This window comes from Aythya fuligula, chromosome 11 (assembly GCF_009819795.1).
Source record: "Aythya fuligula isolate bAytFul2 chromosome 11, bAytFul2.pri, whole genome shotgun sequence".
Classification (NCBI taxonomy): domain Eukaryota; kingdom Metazoa; phylum Chordata; class Aves; order Anseriformes; family Anatidae; genus Aythya; species Aythya fuligula.
The window spans coordinates 10,549,728-10,575,647 of NC_045569.1; the positions used below are offsets into that span (position 1 = coordinate 10,549,728).

Below are 25,920 nucleotides of genomic sequence, written 5' to 3' on the forward strand. Positions count from 1 at the left end.
GGCAGCAGACTGGGGGACCTGCTCCGACTGCGAGCTGGAGTCAGCCAACAGCCCCCGACTGCTGCTGTTTCTTGCTGAATCCAGATGCATCCTCAGCTCTCAAACCCATCTCTCTCTTTTTCTTTCCTGATCTTGGATGCCTGCCTGGCTGAAGGCTCCACGTGCCCGGATCTGACAGCCCAGGTGCCACTTCAGGTACCTACGTGTGTTTGCCAAGACAAAACAAATGAAGCTCTTTAATTCTGCAGGCAGTGAAATCAGAGCCTCGTCCCTGCAGGGCATGTGAGATTACTCTGTCCTGCTCCCAGAGGTTTATCAGACACCTTGTTTTTAAGGAAAAGTTGCAGCATTTTTACCATTTGCAAAGGAGTAACAGGCAGAAGGGGGCAGCTCTCCTAATAAAAACAAAGTTCTGCACAGGGAGGGCAGGTGACAGGAAAAAACTGACTGCAGGTGCCTCGGTCTTAAGAAAAAACCCAGGACTATTAAAAGGCTCTTCAAAGAAGGTAACAGCACGTGTTACAGTTCCCCTCCTCTCTCATTTTAAGCAGTGATTTATTTCAATGTACTGAGAAAATGGGTTCCACGGCTAAGAGCCATTATTTCTAATCAATTACAGGGTGATGCAGAACAGAGCAGATGCTCTGCACTTCAGCCCTTCTTCACGCTTTGAATCACCTACATGACACACCAGCAGGTTAGAAGACAAAAAGGTATATAGGGAGGCAATTCAAATTAAGATGCAACCCTTAAAATGGGGACAAAGGGTATCCCAGCCTCTCCATACATAACAAGCTTTCAAGCGTGGCCTGACTACCTCATTTGATTTGCCTCTGCTACCGGAGAAGCCCAGTTGTTGAAACAGACAAGAGCAATTACACAGCTGTGAAAAAAAGCCTTTTTTTTTTTTTTTATTTAATTGACAGCGAGTTGCTCTGGCCAGGACAACAATCTGGATGGCTGAGATGTCCGCTGAAACAATACACTCCAGCAGCGCTTAGCGATATTTATGTACCTGCCTTTTTTGCTCCCATCACACAGACACACGCTGTCGGGTCTTTCATTGTCCTTTTTCTTTATTTCCATCTGCCTGGACACCTCCTGATGTGCTGCTGGAAAAACCACACGCAGCCAGGGATGGCTGAAAGAGGCTCTCCACGTCAGAAAGATGCTTCCTGAAGCAGCCTCAGCGCTTTATTTGCTGTGACAGGATGCGTGCCCTCCTTATGTCTGCCGGGGATGGGGAGCGGGTGCCAATCCATGCTGCATTCCCCCTCCAGGCTTGCTGAGATCCGTGCCGTGCCGCCGCAGCAGCTGCTCCCCGGAGCGATCGCTCACGGCCTTGGCCCAGACACGGTGCAGCTGAAGAAGAGGAGGTCAGTGCAGGAGCTGAGGCTGGCGTGAGTTCCCAGTCCACAGGCAGGATGGAGCAGAGCCACGGTGCCCACTGGTGTGTGTTTGAGCTGTAGGCTCTAATATCCGCCTGTTTGTCCTTCCACATACAGACAGGCCTCTGCAAGGAGCTCGGACTAATGGTTGGAATTGCTTTTATGCTGAGAAACAGTGACTGTGAAGCAGCCTTAAAATCTGCTCCGTTATTTTAACAATCATGAGAACAGGCCGTGGCATTTTATCTTAGGGCAAAGGAATGGTAACAGTGTGGGGGAGATTCTGCTTGTGACTTACAGCAGGATTTCTGCATCCACAGCTGGCCGAGTTACTCAGGGGTGTATCTCTGGAGCCACAAATACCCTTTCCAGGTATCAGAGAACCCCCTGCGAGGGGAGAGCATCCCCTGGCACACAACAGGACCCCTGTCCTGCAGCTGAGAAATGCAAGGATATTTGTGACATTTAACCAGATGCCAAATAAATCCATGCTTTTGTTTTCCTTTCTCATGTCAAGAAGAACTGTGATAAACCCTCTTAACCCAAAAAAGTAGCTGCTGATCATCTGATCTTGCTGTCAATCTTATCTGTACATCCTGATGATAAATCTCAGCCCTTCTTCTGCAGATCACCTGCTTGAATACAGATCAGATCAGCAGAGATCAGAAATTCTTCACGTTTAATGGCTGGAGTCTGATGGTCACAGGTCACTTTTCACCACAACTTGATCTGGGTCGCAGCCAGAAGTACTTGCACCATGCCTGACACAAGGGGCCTCGTGCTCCTTGGCTCCGACAGCGAGCACGTACAGCAAGGTTGCAAATCACGTTATTCCTGACAAATTGAGCTGTCAATGCAGCATCACAGATGTTGGATGCAGCCAAGAGTGAAAAATCAAAGCCAGAGTAAAAAGTGCTCTTCCCTTCCCCAGCCCGATCACTGAGTCAGCTCCTCAAAGCTAAGATGACTTCTGCTTCACGGGCTGTAGGGACTGGCATCAGTGAGCCCATGTTTTTATTTCCATGTGTTACGTAGCTAAGGAATGTCAGCCACTCGATCTGTTCAGCTGCACCTGGAGGACGAGATTCCCTTTTGATACTCTGAACAGAGCAAAGTGAAGCATTGTGAATGCACAAGCTGCAGGAGTGACACAGCTCCAAAACTTCCACTGGGGAAGGAAAAGCAGAGGAGGACTCCTTTGACACAGGTTTGCACTGAGATGTGTGAAGCAGTGAATTAGGCTAAGAAAAATTAGCTCGCTGAGCTGCTCCCACAGCTCCGAGCACAGCACACGCCTACCAGAAAAACACCCAAGCCTAGTGACAAACCTGAGGGCTGTGTCTCATCCCCGGCCGAGGCGGACTTCCCCACTGTGTCATCTGACCAGAAAATACTCCAAAGGGGTTCTCCTTTTTCTTTGAAGATTCATCATCATCCAGGCTCTATCTCCCTCAGCCAGCAGAGTCTTCTTGACGTGAAACCAAATTTAAAATCTCCCTTAATCTCAAGCTACGCTCCTGAAAACCATCACCAGGTGTTTGTTTCTCCCAGAGGGTTTTCCTTCTCCTAAAATCTGTGGAGTTAAAGGGTTCTACCCAGCCCTGAGCTGCTGCTACCTGTCAAGCTAAGAACAGCCAAGCATGTGTGCTTATTTAAAAAACATCTTTTGTGTATGCCTCTGGTTAAAAATTGACCACTGGACACAGGAAAAGGAGACGGAGTGCCATCACACCGCATTCAAACTTCCTTCCTACCTTTAGCATCCAGCATAAGCACAGACAAGTCGGAGACGTGCTGTGCAAAGTGGTCAGGCTGCTGGGGGAGCATGGGGAGAAGGGAGCTGAAGGGGAGGTGGAAAGCAGCAGCTGGCTGCTGCCGGGCTGAGCCTGCCGCAGGGAGCACACGGACAGCAGAGGAGGGACTGGACCCCCCTGTGGTCATGGGGATGCAAGCGAGGGGAGAAAAAAATAGGGGAGAGAGGAGTGCACACTGTTATTATCCCACTAGCTCAGGGACAGCATGCTTTTAGTGCAGAAACCTGCTGTGAGCTAGTGAAGGGAAGAACGACACATGCTGCTGCTGCTCTACATGTGCAAAATTATCCACTGTACACCTCTCCTTCCTCCCCTCCACAAGGGACCAAGCCCAAGGCAGGAGAGGAACTGCAAAGGCAGCTCCTGGCACTGGGGACATCTCTGGAGTGCTCCCAGAGGGGTCTCGCCAACCAGTAACACTGCTTTACCTCTGGGTGGTCTTCCTGGGCTAAAAACCAGTAATTTGATGGCATTTTGTCAAACTGGAACAGCACCTCTCTGTGAAGTCCCTCCCTCCCTGCAGCAGGGCAGGTGCTCTCTGCTCTCTGGGTGGTACCAGGCTGCTCACATCTTTGGAAATCTCCCTGGACATTCGGCTTTGTTAACGGCCATGTCAAACGCCAGAGGAGAGAAATGCTGCTGGTGCAGCGCACTGAATTCTGGCAGTGAAGTTTTATGTCTCCTTGTGACTGAGATTAGAACAGCAGCAGCTTAAGCAGCCTTGGCTGGTCAAAAACAACAGCAAAACAATTTATGGAGGCAAAACCACTGAATGTGACATTCAACTCCTCTTCTTTTATGTCTCCTTCACAATGGAGTGTGACAGAGTGACTGTAATGATTTAGTGTAGGAACTGAGATAAATCCAAGACAATTTTCCCCAAAGCCTTGTGGTTGGAGCAAAGGGCTTTTGTTCCAGTCGAGCAGCAAGTGCCAACCCCTTCAGAAAACGCTTCAGGGCCAGCTGAGCCCTTGTCCCAGGAAACCTTCCAGGGAAGGAGATGGGGCACACCTGAAGATGCCAAACGTGTCTCCTTAATGCATCCACTCCAAGCTGGTATCTCATGAAATCTTCCTGAGAAGACTGAAGAGGTCCTAACACATCTCCCCAGGGAAAATGGAGAACCACTGCCTACAGAGAAAATTGGCTCAGTTTGTGATTGCATTTCCTGTCCTTCACCTCGAGCATCCATTTCCCAAACTGGTGTCAGTGTCACGAAGAGCTGGCAGGCCAGGCGAGGTCACATCAGCAGACGATGCCAGTGAAGACCCTCCAAGTACAGAACTAACCTACAGCCACAGGGCTTGCTAAAAGGCAGAGGGACCCTTCTGTGTCGGTCTCGGTTTCCTCAGTGGCCTCACAGAAATAAAATTATTCCTACAAGTACTAGGAAATTTCACTGGCACAACTGTAGGAGATGTAAGCCTGTCAAATTTGATGGACATAGGTTGTTCCAGCCCAATTTTGCCCTATGTTATATACATGCACTTAAAAATATATCCATGTTGCTATTCTGTTCCCACTGCTTATGAGAAGGGCTATGAGTTTTTTTAAGCACTTGCAGAAAAGCTACCCAAAATGGTAATGCTGTTTCTGGAGCGCACCCTCACAATGGGAAGGTTACAAAACTGTATCCAAGGCTTCGCCAACTGATGCCAGTTGATTTAACCAAAACCAGAACTATAAGTTGGTTTTCCAGTGATGAAGGACCACTCAAACCCAACAAAACCGGACTGCTCAGCCATGTGCACCCAACACCAAGCCAGCACAGTTCAAACTTGTTCATCTGTGACAAAATTTTACACTTGAGATTCTGTCGTGGCACAGTTCAGTTTATTCAGAATAATATCACACTCTCTGCTCCTTTACTATCTTCTTTTAACACTTGTATCCATGGATCCGTTTATGCAAATACACGGTTCTACCTCTGCAATGCCACTTAGGTATCTGCAGGCCACAGGCTGAAAGCCAGCAAGCCAACCCAAAATTAGAAGTGACCAGCACAACCCACTTGTGGAAGTCCACTCACCATGTTTAGTATTTTCAGTTTTCATGTGGTTCACTCAAACTCAGTTCAAAGCTACCCCTTTTAACCAGGTTTCCTTAGGCAAAAAGTGTCTCTGTGATGGTGCCCACAGATCTATCACCTTCCAACTATTAGCTTTTTAAACACATTGGCCAATTTTGACCAAATCTGACCAAGAGAGACTTCAAACACCGGTACTGTGGTTAAGGACTGCTCAGCTCCCGCTGCCCTGAGAGGCTTCAGACTCTGAGCACCCTGGTAGCACTAAGCCAGTACAACTGGTGGCAGTGCAGGAGGATGCTGTGCTCCCCGTGTCGTGGGTAAGGAATAAGATGTTGTGGGGGATGTCCCTGCAGAGAGAAGGAGCTGGGGGAGGTGCTGTGGCAGGGGCATGCAGGGGACACAGGACAGGTCCACAGGAATCCAGCTCCACTGGTTCTGCTGTGGAAGGTTGCTCTGAGCATAAGCTAACCTTCCCCTCCTGAGCAAGAGCTTTTCCTCTCTTCTCTGGAGGATGACTGTCTCCAGCCAGCAGACATCCCCGAACCTCACGCTGTGCCAGCCCGACCTTTTGGCTAACACAGACCTGACACAAGCACAGGTTGTTTTGCGGAGGCTGCCGTGCCTGCTACTCACCAGCTGGATGGCTATCATTAATACCGTCTTCAGAGTGAACGTCCTATCACAGAGGTCAAATAAGTCTTCCAAGCTAGGACCAAGCAGCTCTAGTACCATGGCGTTGTACTTTCCACACGGTCCGAAGTAATAAACCTGGGGAAGCCCTTCAGCTGGAAGAATATGAAAAGAATTGAAATCAGTCAGCGGTACGATGTTAATGCCCTTCCTCCTGGGTGTAAGTCTTGCTGTGCAGAGCCTTTGTTTTTACCTCTTGAGTGTCCTTTCTGTTTGATCTCACCCAGTGAGCAAATAAGTTTCAGCATGTACCATGAACGAACCAAAGGCCAAATCAGTGCAGGCTTTGCTCAGCTACACCCCTGAACAGACAAATGGATTTCAAAGCACTAACACGACCACATGAAAGCGTCTAGCTTTGGCAGCACAGCGGCTTGGGCTTCGTGTAACAAGACAAGGAGTTCCCTGCATTGCACTAACACCAGACAGAGCACAACCCGACCGTGGGCCTGACTTCTCCAATGAGTGTCAGAAGATGACAGCCCTTGCAGAACATCAGGCACGTCCAGAAAAGGGCAGCTTTTTAAACAAAGTTAATCCACTGTTGTTATTCAGCACAATCTTACGTAAAGTTTACGTGTATTACATTCACAAGAAAGGCAAACAAAAGTTTTCCATTAAAAAAAAACACGAAGGTTTACATTTTCATTCATCACCACATAAAAATAAACAAGCGCCGTCATGAAGCATGTGTGTAAAACATTTTGCTAGGCTGCACGCAGAACTCGGCACAACTGGTAGGAGTCAGAGCCCACCCTTCCCACCTAACAGCTCAGCAGTGGATTTCTCAGCAAGAGCATGCAATATTTATGCCCAGCTGCCAGCGCCTTTGTGCCGGCTGGCTTTCTGAAAGGCACCAGCAAAGGCAAAAAACAGCCTCTGTGTCTGAACACTCACCGAGCCGCACAGCACTACCCGAATTTCCTTTTAGTCAAACAGGAAAGTCAGACCAGCCCACAGAGGGGAGGACACAGTGCAGAGCTCACTGCAATTTTTTCTAATCAGCATCTAGCACAGGCGCTCAGCCTCCTGGCATCAGCATCAAGCTGTGCATCAGACTTTTTTTTGTCAGCGTACTTCCAGCCCATGTCTCATAAGCACTTCCCAAGCACAATGGAAGGATTTTAATTTGGAAATACACGTTTTTCTGCTATGTCAAAACAACATCTTTGCTTGAGCGCATGGAGGTGCAGTGCCCTGCTGGTTGCTGCAATGGCTGAGCACGGGGAGCACTGCAACGCACGCAGCCTGTTGGCACAAAACAAGCTCCTTGGAGGTCCATAAATTGTACAGCATGGGGCCTGAAAGGACAACATTTATAAACCTCATCACACAGTTTGTTTACATGGGAGATCAATATTAAAGGTAGAAAAAAACATCTCACTGTTTATCAGACACCAGGATTAGATTGTTTTCATCTGCCCTGTGTTGTGCTCAGGCAGCCTAGCCCAGCACAGGTAAAAGCAGCAAACCAGGGAAACACCAGAACTGGAGATGTCAGAAACCCACCAGCTTTACCCCTGCTGCAGGCTCAGAAAGCTTGGTAACCTGCCCAGTGGCACTCATCAGCCCACCAGTACAGGAAATGTGGCACTGAGATTACCAGAGCTTAAATACTGCAGAACTTACACTCTCATAAATTACTCAAAAAGAACAAAATACGGCATGACAGAGATTACTGTAGGATGGTTTTAATCTCGTTAAATCACATGCTTGGGGAATCATATTAGGCATCAGTCGTCAGGATGCATTAATGAGGTATTACGGAGTATTGCAGGAATTCCCAGTCCAGCCAGAGTTCATGTCCTGCGTAAAACATTTACCCAGGCTGGCACTGGCAATCCGAGCACGGGAGGCTGCTGCTCTTAACAGAGCTTTGCATTTTAGTGAGCATTAACAGCAGTGAGGTCCTCTGAGAAAACGGGGCTCTGACACAGAGGCAATTCAGAAAGCAATGATGGGATGTGACCCAGGCAGCTCTAAAGCATTTTCAAATACCCCAAACAAACATAAATGATAATTTAATGCCATCAGCTCAGTGCTGAAGGCTTGAACAACTGCAATAGATCTTGAAGTAGCTTACAGAGAGCCATCATGTTTTCAGTAAAACCTGATGAGGACTTACCTACGTTACTTTGTAAAAAGGACTAAACACAGAAAGGACTCAGAATTGAAACAAACCTGTATTTCAGCACCAAAAAAGGCGGCCATAATAGCAGACAACCAAAACAGAATTGCTGTTTTGTTTTCAAATAACATTCTCTAATACTAAAAATCATCTACTTTTTAGAAAATAATAGAATATTCTACGAGAAGTTCAAACCGAGACCATTATAAATTCAAGTTGTCTATACACTGAGTACTTGTAGCACAGTTTCTACATCAGGAGAACAGTCTTGAAAAGTGCAAATCAGGAAGGAAACCACTCAGGCTAGGAGTGTGCTAATTACGGAATAGCAGAGAATAAAATTGCAGAAAGGCTCTTAAGGAAGGCAAAGAATCCCATTCCCAGAGCACAGGGAAAAGGAATAAATTTACTGCCTTACTTGGTAAAGAGAGTTCACTGCAATCAAAATTAAATTCCTACTGGACACAAGAACCAGGAAGACGGATTACAGCAAGACCCAGAAGACGGGGATTTCACGTGGGAAAGGAAGCAATGCAGCCACTCCGTGCTCTCTGGGGTCCCAGCCCCTCGAGTTCGCTTCACCATCAACTGCGAGCGCCTCGAGCCATGAGCCTGGAGCACCCTGCCCAGCCTCTGCAGCAGGATAAAGCCTCACGAAGGCTCTGCCCTAGGTGGGAGCTCCTGCAAGGTGAAGCTGTAGCTAGGAACATTAAAAAAAAGCATCCTAAGTGCCAGCCTCCAGAGGACGTTATTAGTTCCAGGCGTATTTTAAGGGTTCGATTTTTCTATGAGGGTTTTGGGCAGCGCTGCTGCCAGCTCTGCAGTCAAGAACTTACAGACCGGCTTTGCTAGAATAAAAATGCTGCGAAACATCTCTGCTTTCCAGAGGGCATTTGGAGGAATCTGCCCCGGGCTGCATTGCTCATGCATCCTGGCTCCAGAGGAGCATCACTGGCCGGCCTTTTGGGGACCCCCAGCCCAAGCCAGGGCTCCTCAGCTCTGCACCTGTGATAAAGTTAGGAGGAAGGCAGGGTAATGCAGCCTCAGCTCACCCAAACACAAGTCAATATGCAGTATCGTTTTGGGAAGGGGCAAGGCTGGAAGCAGAAGTTTTGGTATTAATGGTGCCTGCAGGGCCTGAGCCGGCCGACCAGGCCAGATGGCTTCAGGGTGGTCCTCGGCAAGTTTAAGACAGAGGGATCTCCGAACCAGTTCTTCTTACAAACCTAGGAAAATCTATGTAAAATGTAATTTAATCAGAGCTCAGCTGTGTAATTCAGGGTGTAGCTTGGCTCTATTTCAGTAACAAGCAATGTGTCCTGATCCCCCCCAAGTCCATTGCCACAGGAACCTCACAAACATCACCCATAGATCTGTAAATACCTGAGAAGAACTTTTTAACAGGAGATGGATCGAAGGAGGAGCATCTTTTGTCTGGGCAGTCAAACTTGAGGTTTTTAATGCAAAGCAGTGGTGCTGGCAGGGGACTGGAAAGGTCGAGGGAAGAGGCTGTGCCGTGAAGCAGCCTGTGCTCGGTGAGCACGCCTGGAGTCAAGGAGAGCAGGACGAAAAGCTACAGGCAGAGCAGAGTCTGATTTGGACGATTCAATGATACAACTCAACACTTCAAATACAAACCATGACCAGTTTAACCATATTTATGCATGAAATAACTTCTGAACAAGTCATTTCTCCATGGCACTAAACAAGACCAACACATAAACACAAGAAAACCCAGGCATGACACGTGCAGGTTCCCCTCTGGAGACAAAAGCAGCCTGTTACAGTTGAGAAGTCATCGGAATTTGTTTAACGGCTTCAGTCGTGCTGCTGAGTGGTTTGGTCTGACAATTTGTAAGAGGTCCCACTCCACCCTTGCTCTTGCGGAAAGTTTATCAACGCACTAAACAGAGACTGAGCGCTGTGCTGGAATCCACAGGCAAATTCTGCTATTTCAGCAGTGCGGTGTCTTGGAAGAAATTCAAGCTGAGCGCAGCGAAAACCTAGCACAGCATTTCGGAGATTAAAGCATCATTGCTGGAATGAAAGCAAACGCAGACATCAAAGCCCAAACTCAAGCTCTGCCGCCACCACCGCGCTCCCGCGCTGCCCCGCGACTCCTGCCCTGGGTTTCCCAAGGTGCTGTGACTGCACAGCTCCCGAGGGCTGCCACCAAAAGGGACAGGAGGAGGAGCGGGGCAGTGCGGATGGGACCAACAGCCCCAGAAACCCATCTGACATTCGGTATGCTCCAACAAGCCGCATCAGTCCAGGCGTCAGCTGTTCAAGCCATGCAGGCAGTCCAAAGTGGCTTCCAGCACCAGTTATGAAATGGGGAATGGCAGAGATGCCAATCAAAGGATGTGCCCAAGGGAAATCTGATTTTGTAGCATCTGCTCCACGTGGAAGGCACAGAAAGCAGAAACCATCTGCTGTGAATACAAAGAACACGTACTGATGCTCTCAGAGGCTAAGAAAAAAACCTGGTGCAACAGCGAGCAACCTAAACTGCACCCAAGAAGAGGTGAGCACAGAAAGCTACGTGTGGCATCTACATCAGCTGAGGTGCAAAACCTGAGTCCCCATCCACCAGTTCAACAGGAAGCAGCCACATTTCATAAAAAGTGAACAAAACTGTTAGCTTCTGAATCACCATTTTTTTTTCTCCCATTGTAAGTTGGCTTACGCTGCCCTTAGACGCCGTGTGGCCAAATACCGAGGAGCTGAGGTCTTCAGCTTCAAGAGCAATTACAGCTTGATTCCTTTATTAAGGTTCATACAGACTTCAAAACTGAGAACTACAGCAGTGGGGCACTGCTAAGAAAGCCCAAATGAGATACCCAGGGACAGAGGGAAGGGGGAGCAATCCAACATCAAGCAAACGGCCGATGCTCCATGCAGGAACGTGCTCTACGTGAGCAGCAAGAACAAGCCTTCATAAAAACTCATCCAGAGGCACAACAGCCCCCCTGCAGCATTAATGCACAAAAAGTTCGGCAAGATTTTAAAGCAGCACTGATGAATAGGATGCAGATTGTCAGAGAATTCTCATTCAGAGCAAAAAAAGGTTTATTTTTACAAATCACAGAACACAAAATTACGCGATAAACAGCATAAATAGCAACTGTGCGAGAGCTGAACATTTATAGCTAAAATTAAACATGTTTCAAACAAATTAAACAAATTGCTTTAGAGTAGTCAACCCATTTAAGCTGATTACACTAATGAGGATCTACCCTTCTCTTAATTTTCAAATCAGAATAACATCCTAGCCAAAACAGAAGCTCTGCTATCAACATCAGCTGGGCCAAGATTTCTTCTTTTAACCTCTTGAAACACACCCTGCAGCACCTTTAAATTTACCCGAGTATGTTGGTTAACAGGTTATGTCTACGAGCCACATTCTGCAGGCTGAAATTACAAAGGTTCATTCTGACCTTCAGGTTTCTGAAGGATCTACTTAAAAAAAATAGAAACAGAGGTGAAAAATTAAGATAGATTTGTTACTTGGAATAAAGTTGCCTCAGAGGTCTTTCAAATGTTTGATGGTAGGTTTCGGAGATGTCTTATATCCAAGTGAGACTGTGAAGGCTTTTCAGTACAGCCCCTCACCGAGGCTGCTTCCATTTCAGGACTGAAACAAAGCTTTAGGCAAAAAATAAAAACAGAAAAGAGCACACGTTGCTTGTCTTTAGCATGTTTGAGTGTCATCAGAGCAATCACTACCAGCGGCGGATGAAATTAAGCTGAATGCTTTCATTCCCTGAAGTCAGCAGCAGGTACTTTGCTGTGTCCATGACAACACACGGATGAACATTTTGGAATATGCCAAAAGCTGGCCACAGGACACTCAGCGAAGCCACACTGATTTAATGCCCAATTTCTGTGCGTGGGCTGCAGGACACATGCGGCTGCAGACCAGGTTGACCTTGGGGATGCAGCTGAAAACCAGCCCCAGCGAGTTCCTACAGGGAGCTGAGTGCTTGGAGGGACCAGTGGCTAAAGAGGAGGTGGAAACGCCGCAGCCACAACACGGGCTGAGCAGGACTTCCACCCACAGTCTGTGTTTGGACCTCAGCGACAGCAATGAAGAGATGAGACACAGCAGCGTGAAGCACACGTGTAGATCCAAGGCTTTCTGGAAAGACCATTTTGGAGTGTTGTTGGCAGACAGAAACAGGTCCAGACTTATCTAGTGCTCCTCCCTCTTCATGCCAGCCTCCAAGTTCCTCTACGAGAGAGGGATGGGGAACTTTTGTTGCAGAAGTTTCAAAGCCCAGGCAGAAGGCTGTAAGCCTCAAACCAATTAGCCAGCGAGACAAAAGCATGGCTTTCAAATGCCAGCAGCTTGAACCTTCCCAGCTTTCAATAACGAGCAAGCGATGTTAAGGGCTCCTCACAACCTAACTCCCTTCGAGCTGTCATTAGGTCCCTCAACACCACCTCCTTCCAGCATGGTTATTTAGAAAAATCAGCTGTGTGTTTGTTGTGGTTCACTCTTCAAGCTCAAGTGATTAAAAGTAAATCTGTAACTGAACTGAGCACAGGCAGCCTTTCCACCCGAACTGCTGCAGTGGAGAATCATTAACGGTAAGGACTGAAAGATACCCAAGTCCTGAGAGTCTAGGAAAAGGAAGTCAACACACTGCTTTAAAAATAGCCTATTTTTAGCCCAGTTATATCCAATTCAGCTGAAGAGGCTGCAGTGGATGAAGCTTTTGGTCATGCAGCTAACCCGAGGAAAGCCTGCAGGAGCCCAGGTTTAGCCCAGGAGCACACTGACTCCAAACTGGATGTGCTGTAAAAGTCTTCCAGAAGACAGGATGGAGCCTTGTGAGTTTTCTTACAAAGAGATTTTACTACGTCTCCTAAACCCCCTGTTGGTGTTGCTGCTGATCACCTAAGGCCGTTTCTTTGCAGGAAGGTCACATTTGGTGAAGTCCAGACCCATGGCCACATGGCACTGCTTTAAGAGCCCGACTGTAGGAGCCTGTGAAACCTCTCATTGACAGGTGAAACTAAACTGTTCAGACCAAAAAGTCTGGGTGACAAGGATGGTGATCCAGTCACTGGCAAAGATCCCACCAGTCAGATCTGTCAGCAAGGAGCATCTTCCACTCAAGCCGAGTCCTCAGAATACCTAGCGAAGTGCTCGATATGCCGTTCGTCACTAGGCACTTACTACAAGCACGATCAAGTGCTCTCAATCTCTTCAGGAAATTTAAAACGTGATAAGTGGTTTAATTAAGATTCTCATTTTAACCTCCTTCATTCCTCAGAGGTACACCCTTAATGGGAACAGCCTGGGATGGAGAGAGCTCCCTGCTCCCCTCCCACTGCTCTGATGGGGATCACAGAGGTGACCGACCTTGCCTGGGAATCGCGAGTGCTTTCAGCCCAGCTTAGGGCTGCAAAGCTTCTGGATTGTTTCCCTGCCCTCCTCAGCTTCCATATTCTGTTTTGAGAGCCCCGATTTACCCTCTGTTCACCTATCTGAACGGGGAAAAGAGCAACTGGACCTGCCCAGAGCATCCTCGTCTCCTGCCCCCTTCCTCCTTTGGCTCCTCAGGGAGAAGGGCACTCGGCAAAGTGAGAACCCGCTCAGAAGTGAGAGCCCACCCAGCTCCCTCACCCACAGCCTACCAAGGAAGGCAGCCGAGGGGGCTGCTGCTAAGACAAGCCACCTCCTCAAAGCTCAACTGGCCTTGGTGCTGGCTTTCTCTGCTCCCAGCCCCATTTATTCTAGACATCGCCGTAACACGGAGCTCAAACTGCTCCCCCTGCTCCAGATGTCATCTCAGCAGCCCTTTTACAGCACCATTACGAGCTCCTCTTACTCACGTTCCTCCCAACATCCCCATGATCTGTTTGCTCTGGCTGCTGCCAGACACCAAGCTCTCCGTTGCCAGCTTTTTGCAACATCTTTTTCCTGCTTCAGTTGGGCACTGAATCATCTCCTCTCGAGCAAGTGCTAAATGCCTTAGTGTTACTGCCCAGCACGAGTAGCTGCAGCAGGACTTGCTGCTTGGCTGCAGCAGAGAGCCCATGGGGAACAGAGCAAGGGAAAACGTCCCAAAACCATAGTTTGACCAATTCCCCTTCCCCTGATGATCACAGAGCAAACAAGCCAGACGCTTTTGAAGGGAAGAGCTAGCACTCAGAGGTACAGCAGTCATGTTCATGCCAATAGCAGACAGAACTGCTCCCATCTCAACGTGTTTGCAAGTAAAGTGTGGCTGCTACACAGACTTCAAGACTCCAAGTTGATTCCAGAAAGCTAGCAGATTTTGTGCCTCTTCTCAGGACATACAGGATGTATTGAGTCCCCGCTGTGTTTTGAGTAGCTTGTGTTTGAATCTACAAAAAAAAAAAAAGTACGGGAAAAGGAACAGAAGAAAAACAGATATGGGAAGGACAGAAGGAAGAACATATTTGTTCTTGCTGCTGGTATAAATCCAAACAATTTAATTTTACTTCAGTTACAGAAAAACAATTTTCACAATCGTTGTGTTATTAACATGGGGCAGCATTTCATTTTCCTGGAGTTGTACACGCTGGTTTCCTGATACCGTGGCTAGATTCTATTAAACAACTCTTCACATCCACAAAGAAGCAGTTTTAGGGAGAGCACCCAGAGGATGCTCAAATTTGTATTCATAAAGTCAAATCCAGCCGTACAGTAAAACCAACACTTTTTGCTCAGCCTTTGGCTACCACAAGCGCTCACCTTTCAAAGCCTTGCAGAAGTTCAAAGCCAGTTGCACTGATGACCCAGCTAAAACAAACTTTTCCTGAGATTATTTCAGACAGATACAACGCACAGTAAGAGAGAGCTCTGCTCAAACGCTGTCAGCATGGCATCAGATGACTGAAGTACACCAGTACCTGATCTGGCCAAAAGATCGGGAGGAGAATTAGCCCTTGCTGGGAAGGCTAAGCTGCAGGAGGGCTTTCAAATCTGTTACGCACAAGATTTACCCAAAAACACCTGCTTGTGGGCAGGTTTTTTAGCTGTAGAGAGTAAACTACAGACGAGTGAATTTGTTTCGGTTCTTTACAAAGACAAAAGCACAACACAATGACCTGCTTTTTTGGCAAGTTTCAGGAGACCGAATTCCACATTTCACCTCCAGGGCTCAAGGGAAATGATTTCACTCAAGTCTCCATATTTCTGCTGCATTTTATGCTGCTAAACTCTTTGCACATTCTCTTGCTCCAGCAACAGCAGCAGCTGGCACATAAGGCAACAGCTCAGCAGGAGGATCAAAACACTAGAATTTTAGAATACTTATGTTAAACCACCCCAGAAAGTTCTGGCTTAAGTTAATTACCTACCTTTTCCCATGTACCTGCAAACACAGGGACATGGATGGAAGAAAATATCAAAGGGTTAACTTCATGTAATTATTGCTCTACCCTCATGTTTCAGTCTGTGTCGCTTTCTGGGTTTCTTTCTGTACTCAGCGGAGCCTGTGTCTCTGCTGAAAGGCGTGAGAAGCCGTGGTGCTGCTGTTTCTGAACTTCTTGCAGGTTAAGTGAAGGGTTACAGCAGCCTGCTGAAGGCAGCGGGATTCGCACAAAAAGCTCTTGTGCAATTAAAATACAGCCACACAGTGAATCACCTTCCCAGGCTGTTTTTAAGCTCCCATACAGCAGAGAAAGGTCACTTTTCAGATCGCTAGGATCCAACCATCAAAATTACCTCCAAAGCGTCTCTCTGAAGCCATCAAAAGCCAAGTGCCTACACAATGGCACTTAAAACGAACACAGCAGTTCGGTGGCCGCGGTGTCACACCTTGAACACAACGCTGCGGCCACGAGCAGCAGCTCAAAGCCCTTTCATCACCAGCTACAGCCACATCACAACGCTTCTGCCTCCAAGGCGTACGTAGCTCCACCGCGCCGCCTCCTGCTCCCGCTGTGCCACCGGCCACGCGCTGGGGGAGTTTTGCCCTGCTGGTGCAAATCCGGATCACGTCTGTGATGACTGACTTGGTTCTGCTGGGTAGTAGCATAGAAACTGCCATTTTTTCCTTTATTGTGTAATTCTGGCACTGGAACAGCTCTAGCTGCTGGAAGGGAGTGAAGCAGCAGGCTTTGGCTCCTTCATTTTTAAGGGGAGTTAAGACAACTAAGGGCATCCTCCGCTGACTGTACTCTATGCTCTGAGAACATGTTATGTGCGTTATGTCACGTATAAGCTACAGGTTACTTAACAGAGCTTCTAGGCTGCAAGAGAGCGCTCAGCTGCACACAAATTTAACTTCAGAAGCACTGGCAAGGAAGAGGCTACTCAATCCTGGGGAGATGACAACTGCTAAGAAAGCAGCAATAATAAAATACCTCTGCTGAGTCGCTCCTCTGCTGTCCAGAGAAACATTTTGATTTGATCCCACCAAGTCCCAGGTGGCCCCTGCCCTGCATCAGCTCATCTCCACTGGAGACTGTCAGCTGCAGGCTGAGCTCCTGCTGGCGCCTACTTCCTCCCCCTCCGCATGCCAAAAACCTATTGTGTGAGTGAGGTGAGACTTTAAGCTTACAGTGAGTGTGCCGGCCAGCTGCAAAGCAGGGTGACACTGCTGCTGCCTCGTGGTGCTACTGCAGAAGGAATTTGACAGCTTAAAGCACAGCTCAGCTCCAACCCACGCCTCTGCACAGTGACCAGGAGCTGTTCTAGACAGGATGGTACAGCAACATAAGGCAAAGCTGGCATGTACGAGCAGCATCCACAGCGATCCAACAACATTTGGTTCTTGGATGACAGATCAGACAGGTCCAGGGTAGCTGGATAAAGCCTAACAGGCACGCAGCCCCAGCTCTGAGTGCCCAGGAGCGAGACAATACTCAGCCACACTCGAAGCTGGCCAGACCCTGCACAGTGATCACAGGGGAATGGGCTGGGTGGCATTGCTGGCACCCATGCAGCTTGGCCACATGAACCCTCCTGTGCCAGTGTTGCCATCAAAGCTGCTCTATTGCAGGACCCAACAGAGCAACTGATTGAAAAGCCACGAGATCAATGTTTGCTCCTGCAATTGCATCAAACTGGTAGGTGACGGGGTGGTGGTTTTACCGTGCTAGGCAGCTAAACATCACAACTGCACTCTCACTCCCCCTCCTTAGATGAGGAGGGGAAGAAGTAAAGTAAAGAACAACTCACGGGCTGAGATAAGGATAATTTAATTAAAAGCAAAAAATTATTATTATTATTAAGGAAAGATTATTATTAACTAAACAATTTAACTAAGGGGAAAAAAAGGGAAAGGGGAAAACAGAAAAAATGGAACAAAAACCACAAACAAAACAAATAAAGGCTATGTGGAAGTGCAGAGGAAAGAAATTACTCTCTACTTCCCACAAATGAGCGATGCTTGACCACGTCCTTGAAGCAGGGCCTCAATGCACGTAGCCGGTGTTCAGGAGGAGGACCAACGTTTTCACGAGAGCCCACCTCTCCCCTCTTCCTCCTGTTTCCACCTTTTATTGCTGAGTGTGACACCACACGGTATGGAATATCCCTTTGGTTGGTTTAGGTCAGCTGCCCTGGTGATGTTTCTCTTCTCACTTTTTTGCCCACCCTCTAGGAGGGTTAGAGAGAGTCCTGATGCTGTGCCAGCACTGCTCAGCAGCAGACACAACCCTGGTGTGATAACACTGCTACAAGTGCAGGCACAGCACTGTATGGGCTGCTGCAGGGAAAGTTAACATCCCAGCCAGACCCAGTACAGGCGGATGCTGAGAGTCAAACACACCTAAGCTGTCCACAACAATTCAAAAGGCTGGCACTCATCAGTCCCACTTATACAAGGTGTAGTTTTTGAGGGGAAAAAAGAATTTGTCAGATTAGTAGGTAAGTGTTACCCACACAGTCCTTTAAAGACTGATGGAAAGCCTCCCAACCCCTCTTATTACAGAAGGTTCTCCTACAGAACAAATTCAGATGCACGAAATAATATAATACGTCCAGGTATCGTGCCATTGCTTCACCTCAAGATAGCTGAGTACAAGCGGGTGAGAAAAGAGTTTTGAAGGAAAAATGATGCCCCTTTCAGACAAAAGCTTTATGGAGCCACAAGCCTCCAGGCAGGGCAGACCTTGCCGACCAACCTGCTGTCATAGCTTGACCCCTTCGAGATGCAGGGGCAGAGTCAGTGGCTCCTCTTTTAGAGATGGGAGGAGGATGAGGAGCATAGTTTGACTGGCAGGCAGGGCAGAGCTTGGAAATGCAAACTCCAAACCAATAAGGGACAGGATCCCACTACATCGGAGGTTGAATCAAGACAGTACTCAACACAGGCTCTTAAAACTGCGTTGTTTTTACAGCTGTGTACCTCAAACATCTCACGAGCACAGCCGGATCGCTGCAGCAGCTGAGCAAGCACATGGCACACCCTGGCCTTACGAGGCTCTTTGTCCCTCACAGGAGCCTGCGGAGGTATCTGGATGACTTGGCAGAGCCCGGCTGTGACAGATTTACGACCACCGCTGCAGGCACATCGGGCTTCGAGGAAAACCGTCTGCAGGAGGGGCATTTCTCAGCTTCCCAGCACGCCGCCTTTCCCAGCCTTCCCCCTCCCTGCGCTGCACGGTGTCGCTGGGTTCTGGTTTGCAATTACTGCAACCAATACCGGAAGAGTAGGAGATGCACAAGGACTTTTTGAAATATAAAAAGGAAACTGCCCTCATCTCATATTCAAATATTAATGGCCTTGCTGTAAAAGCATCTGATAGCTTCCAATTGACAAAGCCTAAATTTAGACCAAGGAAGTTAAAACTTCTGATGTTAAAAGAGATGCTGAAGTGTGCAAGTTCAGTAAGCCCTTCCTAGCAAGGCAACTGCCACATTTAAAAAATATATGCATATATTTTTAGATAGCAAAATATTGTGCCTCAGAGATCAACAGCAAGCCTGCTTTGAAAGCAGGCAGGCTGTAGCTGGGCATGTTACAGTATTCCACTGCATTTCATTTTGCAAATCAAAAGCTCTGAAGTCAGAGATCCCAAAGGCTCAGAATTTCATTGGACTACCCTGACTTTATAACGAACGCATACAAATGGTTGGAAATGTTGATCATCATTCTTCAAGGGCACAGCTAACCTTGTCAGGGACCTCTGTATGTTGCCCGTTGTTTAAACAAACTAATTTTCAATTGAATAAAAACCATACCCGTTACCACTTCTTGCTGAGGCATCTCAGACTTACCTTCAATGGCAAGCTTCTTTGCAACACCTCGCAAGAACTGAGAATGAAGGTACAAGAGTTTTTGCTTGCTGTTAGAAAATAAACCCAACAGCTTAAAAGTATAGCTTAGTGTCTGTGCCAGGGATTTGAAATAGGGAACTGCTTAAACATGGGATGTGATCCAAAATAAAAAGTTGCTTTCAGTGTAAGTGGATGTCAACTTCGTATTATCTTGCACAGAAAGAAGTTGTCGATCAAATACTTAGAATGTGAATGCGCAGTTGGTGTAAGATATTTCCAAATACCTTGAACTACAAGGTTGCAGTACTCATCTAGAGTTTCCACTCCGATGGCTACAAACTACGTTTGCTCTACAAGGAAGCAGGGCACAAGCTTGCTTCGGGGTCTTGTGTCACTCTGCGCCAGCACAAATCCCCTCCGCAGCCCAGAGGGACACCCCGGCACGCCCCAGACCAGCTCCCTGATCACCACCCGGCCATGGAAGCGCTTCTGGCACTTCAAAGCAGGTGGCAAATCCAAGTGGGATTTCTGAAGATTAAAGCGACCACAGCAACAGCTAACGCGTATGTTTGCGCTTGTTAATTAGGCAGGGGTGTAGGCATCTTGCATGAGCCCTCACTTACGCAGCCCCAAGTTACTCCTGCTCCCTCGGGGAAGAGCGTTGCACACAGGGAGTTCCCCACGAAGCAGCAGGTACTGGCAGCACGCTCCACCACGGGAACTTGTTTACAGCCATCCACGTAGCACGTCTCACTGAAATGACCCCTGCCTAATTGCTGATGAATGACGGCGTTGTGCAACCGGCACGGAAAGAATTTCTCTGGAGAGACCGGTACGTACCAAGTGTGCAGCAGGTCAGGAGTAAAGCAAGATCAACACAGGATGAGAAAAACGTGCTAAACGTAGGCAATCCTGAAAAGCAACTTAATACACAGTATGGAGTAGCAGACAGCTACAGCTACATTGAAAAATATACATGCAAATATTGACTAGACTATGTAAAAGGCTCGGTTATTTATACCACCTTCACTTTTCTTGGTCCTGCTTCCTGACAAGTAAACAGACTGCTTCACTCCAGCGAGTTGTGCAACAGAAAGAGGTCCAAAAGTAAACACACAGACTCGATACTTCATTAGAGGTGAACTTGTTTACAGAGCAAGGATTAAAACAAAACTGCAGAACCCTTCGATATTCTATATGTAACAACATATCCCTCCCTGACTCAGTATATTCTGCTTTGCTTCTCTGCTGTGACTCATGTTCTGCGTGGGCAGGGGAGAGAGGAGATGTTCTCGGTTTCCTGGGATTCTCCAGCGCATCCGACTCCTCTCCGACATGACACCACAGAGGCTAATTACACTTGACATCCACTTGCCAATATTACCTCCTCGTCCTGGGGAAGAGTGTTGGCTACAGCCCGTCAGCCGAGCCATCGCATGAAACTCGAACGCGTGTTGACACCGGGCTGCGATGAATCACATGTGCCAAGGTGGGACTGCGAGGGAGTCGGGGCCGGCGTGACTCATCTGCCAGCTGATACAAAAATAAGCTACTACTGAATCAAAAATGCATGACTTCCTTCACACCATGCGCGCAGGCAGAAGCTGTCACTATGCAGGAACTCAATCATCAGCTCCACGCAGCCAGCAGAAACCTGAAAATAAGCAGCACTCCATCTTACCTCCCGAACGCAGAGCTCACGGGGAAGGCATTACGTCCGTTGTTAACAACCACAGGGGAGAGGTGCCAGGGATGCTTTGAAATGTAGGAACAAAAATTCAGTCCTGTACATCTCCTGGTCACTGCTGGAAAGTCAATACTTCCCAGGCCCACGGTGAATTATTTATTTGCGGAGAAGCACAAGATCAAAAAGCAGTTTCCTGACTGCTTGGAGATGTTTTTCAGCCATGATCACATCCTTAGAGAGAGGAAGTGGGCTAAAAGCAGTACAGCAACTCTCATGGGGCAGCGGGCTCCTCATCCTCACGAAAACGCTTAGAGTTTGCTGACAAACATGCCGAACTTTGGGGAAATAATAGTTAAAGCTTCGTGAGAACATAGCTGTGCAGAGATGTTTGCCTCAATTACTCAGCAAAGCAAGGTTTATAGGAGGAGATAACCCTTTTTTCCCCTCCAAGCAGCACAGCTGGAAAGGAGAAAAGCTTTTGGACAAAACTTGCCTCGAGGTCTCCACAACTGGCCTCCATTTCAGCTGAGCTACATTGGATGTGACAGTGGCTGGATCAGGAGAGGCATCAGCTTTGTGGCTGCACAGGCACACGACGCAGCTCCAGATATCTCACTGCAGCACACGAAGTGATGTGGAACAGCCTCGTGGCTCTGCCGCAGCCTCCAGGAGAGAGGAGCTGCCCGGCTCCCTGGCGTGCAGACAGCTTCACCACGCTCCTGTGCCTCTGAACGCAACGGTTTTCTGCAAGCAGTCATGAACAGAGCCTTCAGCTTCCCGTTGGCAAAGTGATGTTAAACACTTAGCAGATGAGAGATGTGCTTATGGCACTGAGTAGGAACACGGAGGTTCCAGACTCCATTTGATCTTTAATTCCATCTAAAGTAATGGCTGGTGTTTAAAAGGTGTCCTAAGACATCTCTGTATTCGTTATATTAGCCCATCAGCTCCAGCAACTTAACTACAGCAGGAAACACAGCAGCGTTTTAAGTTGACAAATACAGAACACATTTGGAGAGTTTTCCAGCAGAGCGCAGAGCAGGAGGATCCACCTTGCACACAACAGGCTTGAGCAGCGCTGCTTGCTCCTCGCTGCCGCCCAGATCGTGATCAGAGCAGCGAGCAAACAGGAGAGTCCAGTATCTCCACGTGTGACAGCCTCGCTGGCTGGGAATGCCAGCAGATGCAAAGGAGGAGCGGCTGCAGATTGCGGCCAAACTCCAACTGATGGGATGGGCAGAGAGAAAAAATGTGGCCACGTTCTCCTGTGTGCCCACGTTACGCATGGGAAAGAGCGGCTCAAGCCAAAGGCTGCTGAAGGCTGAGAAAGACTGGGAAATACGGGCACTGTTTGCTGATAAAAGATGAGCTTCCAGTAAAAACTTTGGAAGAGATGTCCTGCTCCAGAAGTCTGTAGGAGAGTTTAATCTGAAGGAAAGGTGAGAATCTAGAATTCATGTAGAAAAAATAAGACAATTTCTGCTTAAGATCCTAAAAGCAGGCCAATAACCAAAAAGCCCACAAGAAATAGTTGATGCAACTACTAAGACCTTTGTGTGCCACCAGGCGCTGACGGTGGCCCAGCAGGGCTCCAGAGTGATCCTGCAGCCTGTGGGACTGCTTTAATCCCCCACACCAAGGAGAGTCCCCTGGGATGCTGCTGGATGAGCAGAGGTCCACTCAAGCAAAGCAAAAGCTTTGCCCTTTGGTACATCACCCAGGAAACACAACCATCGCAGGAGCTTGGAGCTGGGGCTGTTTGACCATGGGCAGAGCAATCAGTTTGCTCTCCCAACACGAGCTTTCAGCACCTCAGTACTCACGGGGAACCAGGCACTAACACCAGCCTGCAGTGGGGACGAAGCTCCTCCACTTGCCATCCTGCGGGCTGCACGGCTCGATGATGCAAAATTTTCTGTGAATGCTAAGAAAACGGGCCTTTACTCCACAAACTTGAAGTACAGAGAGGACAAATTATGTGGTCAAATGCTTCATCCAGGGGAACGCACTGGAGAACTGAACTTCTGGCAGCGACAGGAGATACAGCATCACCCGGTCGAGTCAGAGTGTGAGCTCACCTCATCCCCAAGGCACAGAAGCAGTGGATTTAAGTGGCTGTACATGAGACAATTTTGGGGGAATACCCAGACAGCTGTACTACTCACATTCACTGGTAGCTGCTATCCAGCAAGAAAAAAAAAAATCGGGACCGACACACACAGAGCTTAACACCAGCCACGGAGTGAGATGCAGCAGTGAGGCAAGACCGAAGCCCACACATATGTCAGGATGTTCGTGCACACCCACCCAGACTTCACAGCAAAGAACCATGAAACAGTTCAGCGTATGACACCAGCATCTTGCAGGATCAATGATAGTGCAACAGAAGAAATTTGCACAGAAATTGGTAAGACTACTCCAGTTTTCTTGCAAACGGCGTCTCCTAGACTACCTAAAACCTAAAGGAATACTCACCCTTGCCTGAGGCACCATATGGACTGGCCATCAGGAGTTTGACTCCATGCCTGTGTTTTTTGTTTGATTTTCACTCGTTTCATTGCATATATTAAGGTAAAGCAGTCATACACTGCTTTAGGTTATTAAATATTTAATTCCACAGTGAGACAGAAGAACCCAGCAGATGGTCACCGCTGCCTCTTCTCTTCGGAGGGGTAGCAAAGTCAAAGGAACAATCATGAAAACACATCTTTACTTCCAAAAGAGTCATAAATCCCAGCACTGTGCCAGAGGACAGGGTGGAAAAGGAGATGAGGGCAAACCAAGCAGCTCACTAGCAGCTCCTGGGCAACGGCTACCCACATCCCCACTAGCAAACCAACTTCACCGGACACATCCACTTGCCTGCTAGGGGTGAAATACATCTTCTTAGACCCACATACATGCAGACACCCTATAAGAATGTTCCTGCTTGATCCATGGTAAGCTGCTACCTTCCAGCCTAGCTTTTCCCATGATTTTATAGTAATATACTTTAAAAATGTTTGTTCTGAGCATCCAGAGAAATCACCAAAGCTGTTCTGATTTGAAAAAAATACCTTCTGTCTACAAGTGCTGCACATAAAAGCCAGTGATGATGATTCTGACTTCTCCGAGAGATGCTGCTCACTGAGACCATCTGGTTGTACAGGCAGTTGAACGCAGCAGTTGCACTAACGAGAGGATGACGCTGCTACTGCTGCGGTGCAGTAATGCTTTTACTAGTATTACTTCTCAGGTTAACGGTGGGAGGTTCACAGTCAGGCACATTATTTGGCAAGATTAATTGGCTAATTTATTGAACAGTATGTCACACGCAACACTACTGTTGTTCTCAGCTGAGTCATACGCACCATGGGTTTGGCCACTTTTAGTCTCAATTTGGCAAGTCTAAGATAATTTAAAGTAACCAGTCCTGCTTACTGGAGGCTCAAGGCTGGCTGCTTGAGCAGCTGAAGTTTTTGAAGCAAGGATCTCTGAAAAGAGACTGGCATTAACGACATCACCAAGAACAGTCCCAGCTATTCCTCCAAAGCTGGCACACACGTGGCACCAATCTGTTTTTACAGACAGACTGTCTTCCCCTAAATCTCAGCATGGTGTGCAGGCACCAAGTGAAAACTCCCTGGTCCTGGCAGTCTGACTCCACCAAAATTTATTTTTTTAATCTTCCAAGTTTCATGGAGAGACCAGAGGTACAGCTCACATCCTCCACCCTTGCTTCTGGCCTATTTCCAGTTGTTTTAGCAAAACTATGGTGTGAGAGCTTCTAATGGCATTCAACAGGTTATCAGAGCTGGGGCTGTGATGCCTGTGGGACCATACAGAGTTAGAAATTAAAGTCATGTCCTTCAGGAGGCCTCCCAACAGTCTCTTGACAAATACTGGCAAAGAGCTCGAGATTGCAGACATCCCCCCCATGTAACGAGAAGAGAGATCTCGAAGGCAGGATTTCCACATCTGATGGCAGCATATTCAGAAATACTTCCATCAGCATGCACAGGATCAGACAGGGCAGAAATCTGGGTGAGCGTTGTAGGATGAGACATTTAATTCATTATGAACTGGAGAAAACCCATTAAAAATACTTAGTCTAAACAAAATAAAGCCTCCATCATTCAATTAGTTTTTAAGTTCCCCAATAACATCTTTAAAGAGTGGTAGAAAGCTGGCAGGTGTAGAAAAAGCACACTGGGATTCATTCATGTGTCATGAGAGATGCCCACTGCAGTACTGCACAGACCACACACATCAACAAAACTCAAGAAGGGAAAGAAGGGCAGAATTCACTCTGTGAACCTGTATTTGACTTATTTACAAAGGCTTCAGCAGAAATGCACTAAGTTTTAAAAGCACAGGCAACTGTAATTAAGTGATGACATCAACCTATCACAAGTTGTGTGAGCAAACACCAGAATATAAAGTACATAGGAAACAGCACCATATTTTAGTGGACAAGACCTGTTTAATAAGAGAAAAATAGTAATCAAGAATACTACTTCAGTTTTTCTAATAGTTCCAACTCGCTTTGTTTCCACATCCCAGATTTTGCATGCTATAAGGAGAATAAAGATGAAAAAAAGAGTACAACAGTACCCCAGACACCAGAGGATATAGTACACAAAATTTAGTAAACTGATTAGAAATAATTGGAACAAGCAAAATAAAGCTGTGGGATGACTGCTCAGGTACTGCGTTTTATGAGCTCAGAGCAGATCTACCTTTCATTCTGCTCAGCTTAGTATTTTGTTACCACCTGGTGGTATGAGAACACATCCTCTGCGAGTGAAAGCCAGGTCCATCCAGGGAACACAAGGCAAAACTCAGAAGTGTAGGAAAAATTACAGTGACTTAAGAAGCTTGCCAAAAAACAATGGCATTGTATTATCAAGGCACAGAAAAAGCAGAGATCTGCCTTGTGCAGCTGTGGAAATCTTCTCCATTGTAAACAGTGCGTGTTAAGAGTCTACATAGGTTTAAAAAG

General features: G+C 47.5%; 1 protein-coding gene across 3 annotated transcripts in view; it reads right to left on the reverse strand.

Moving 5' to 3' along the window:
- Nucleotides 1-25,920, reverse strand: part of CSNK1G1 (casein kinase 1 gamma 1) — a 129,298-nt gene that overhangs the window by 20,368 nt on the left and 83,010 nt on the right. For all 3 annotated transcript variants that reach the window (XM_032194537.1, XM_032194536.1, XM_032194538.1), the window contains exon 6: nucleotides 5,865-6,016. In XM_032194537.1, the coding sequence (XP_032050428.1) occupies nucleotides 5,865-6,016 (152 nt within the window). The remainder of the gene's footprint in view (nucleotides 1-5,864; nucleotides 6,017-25,920) is intronic.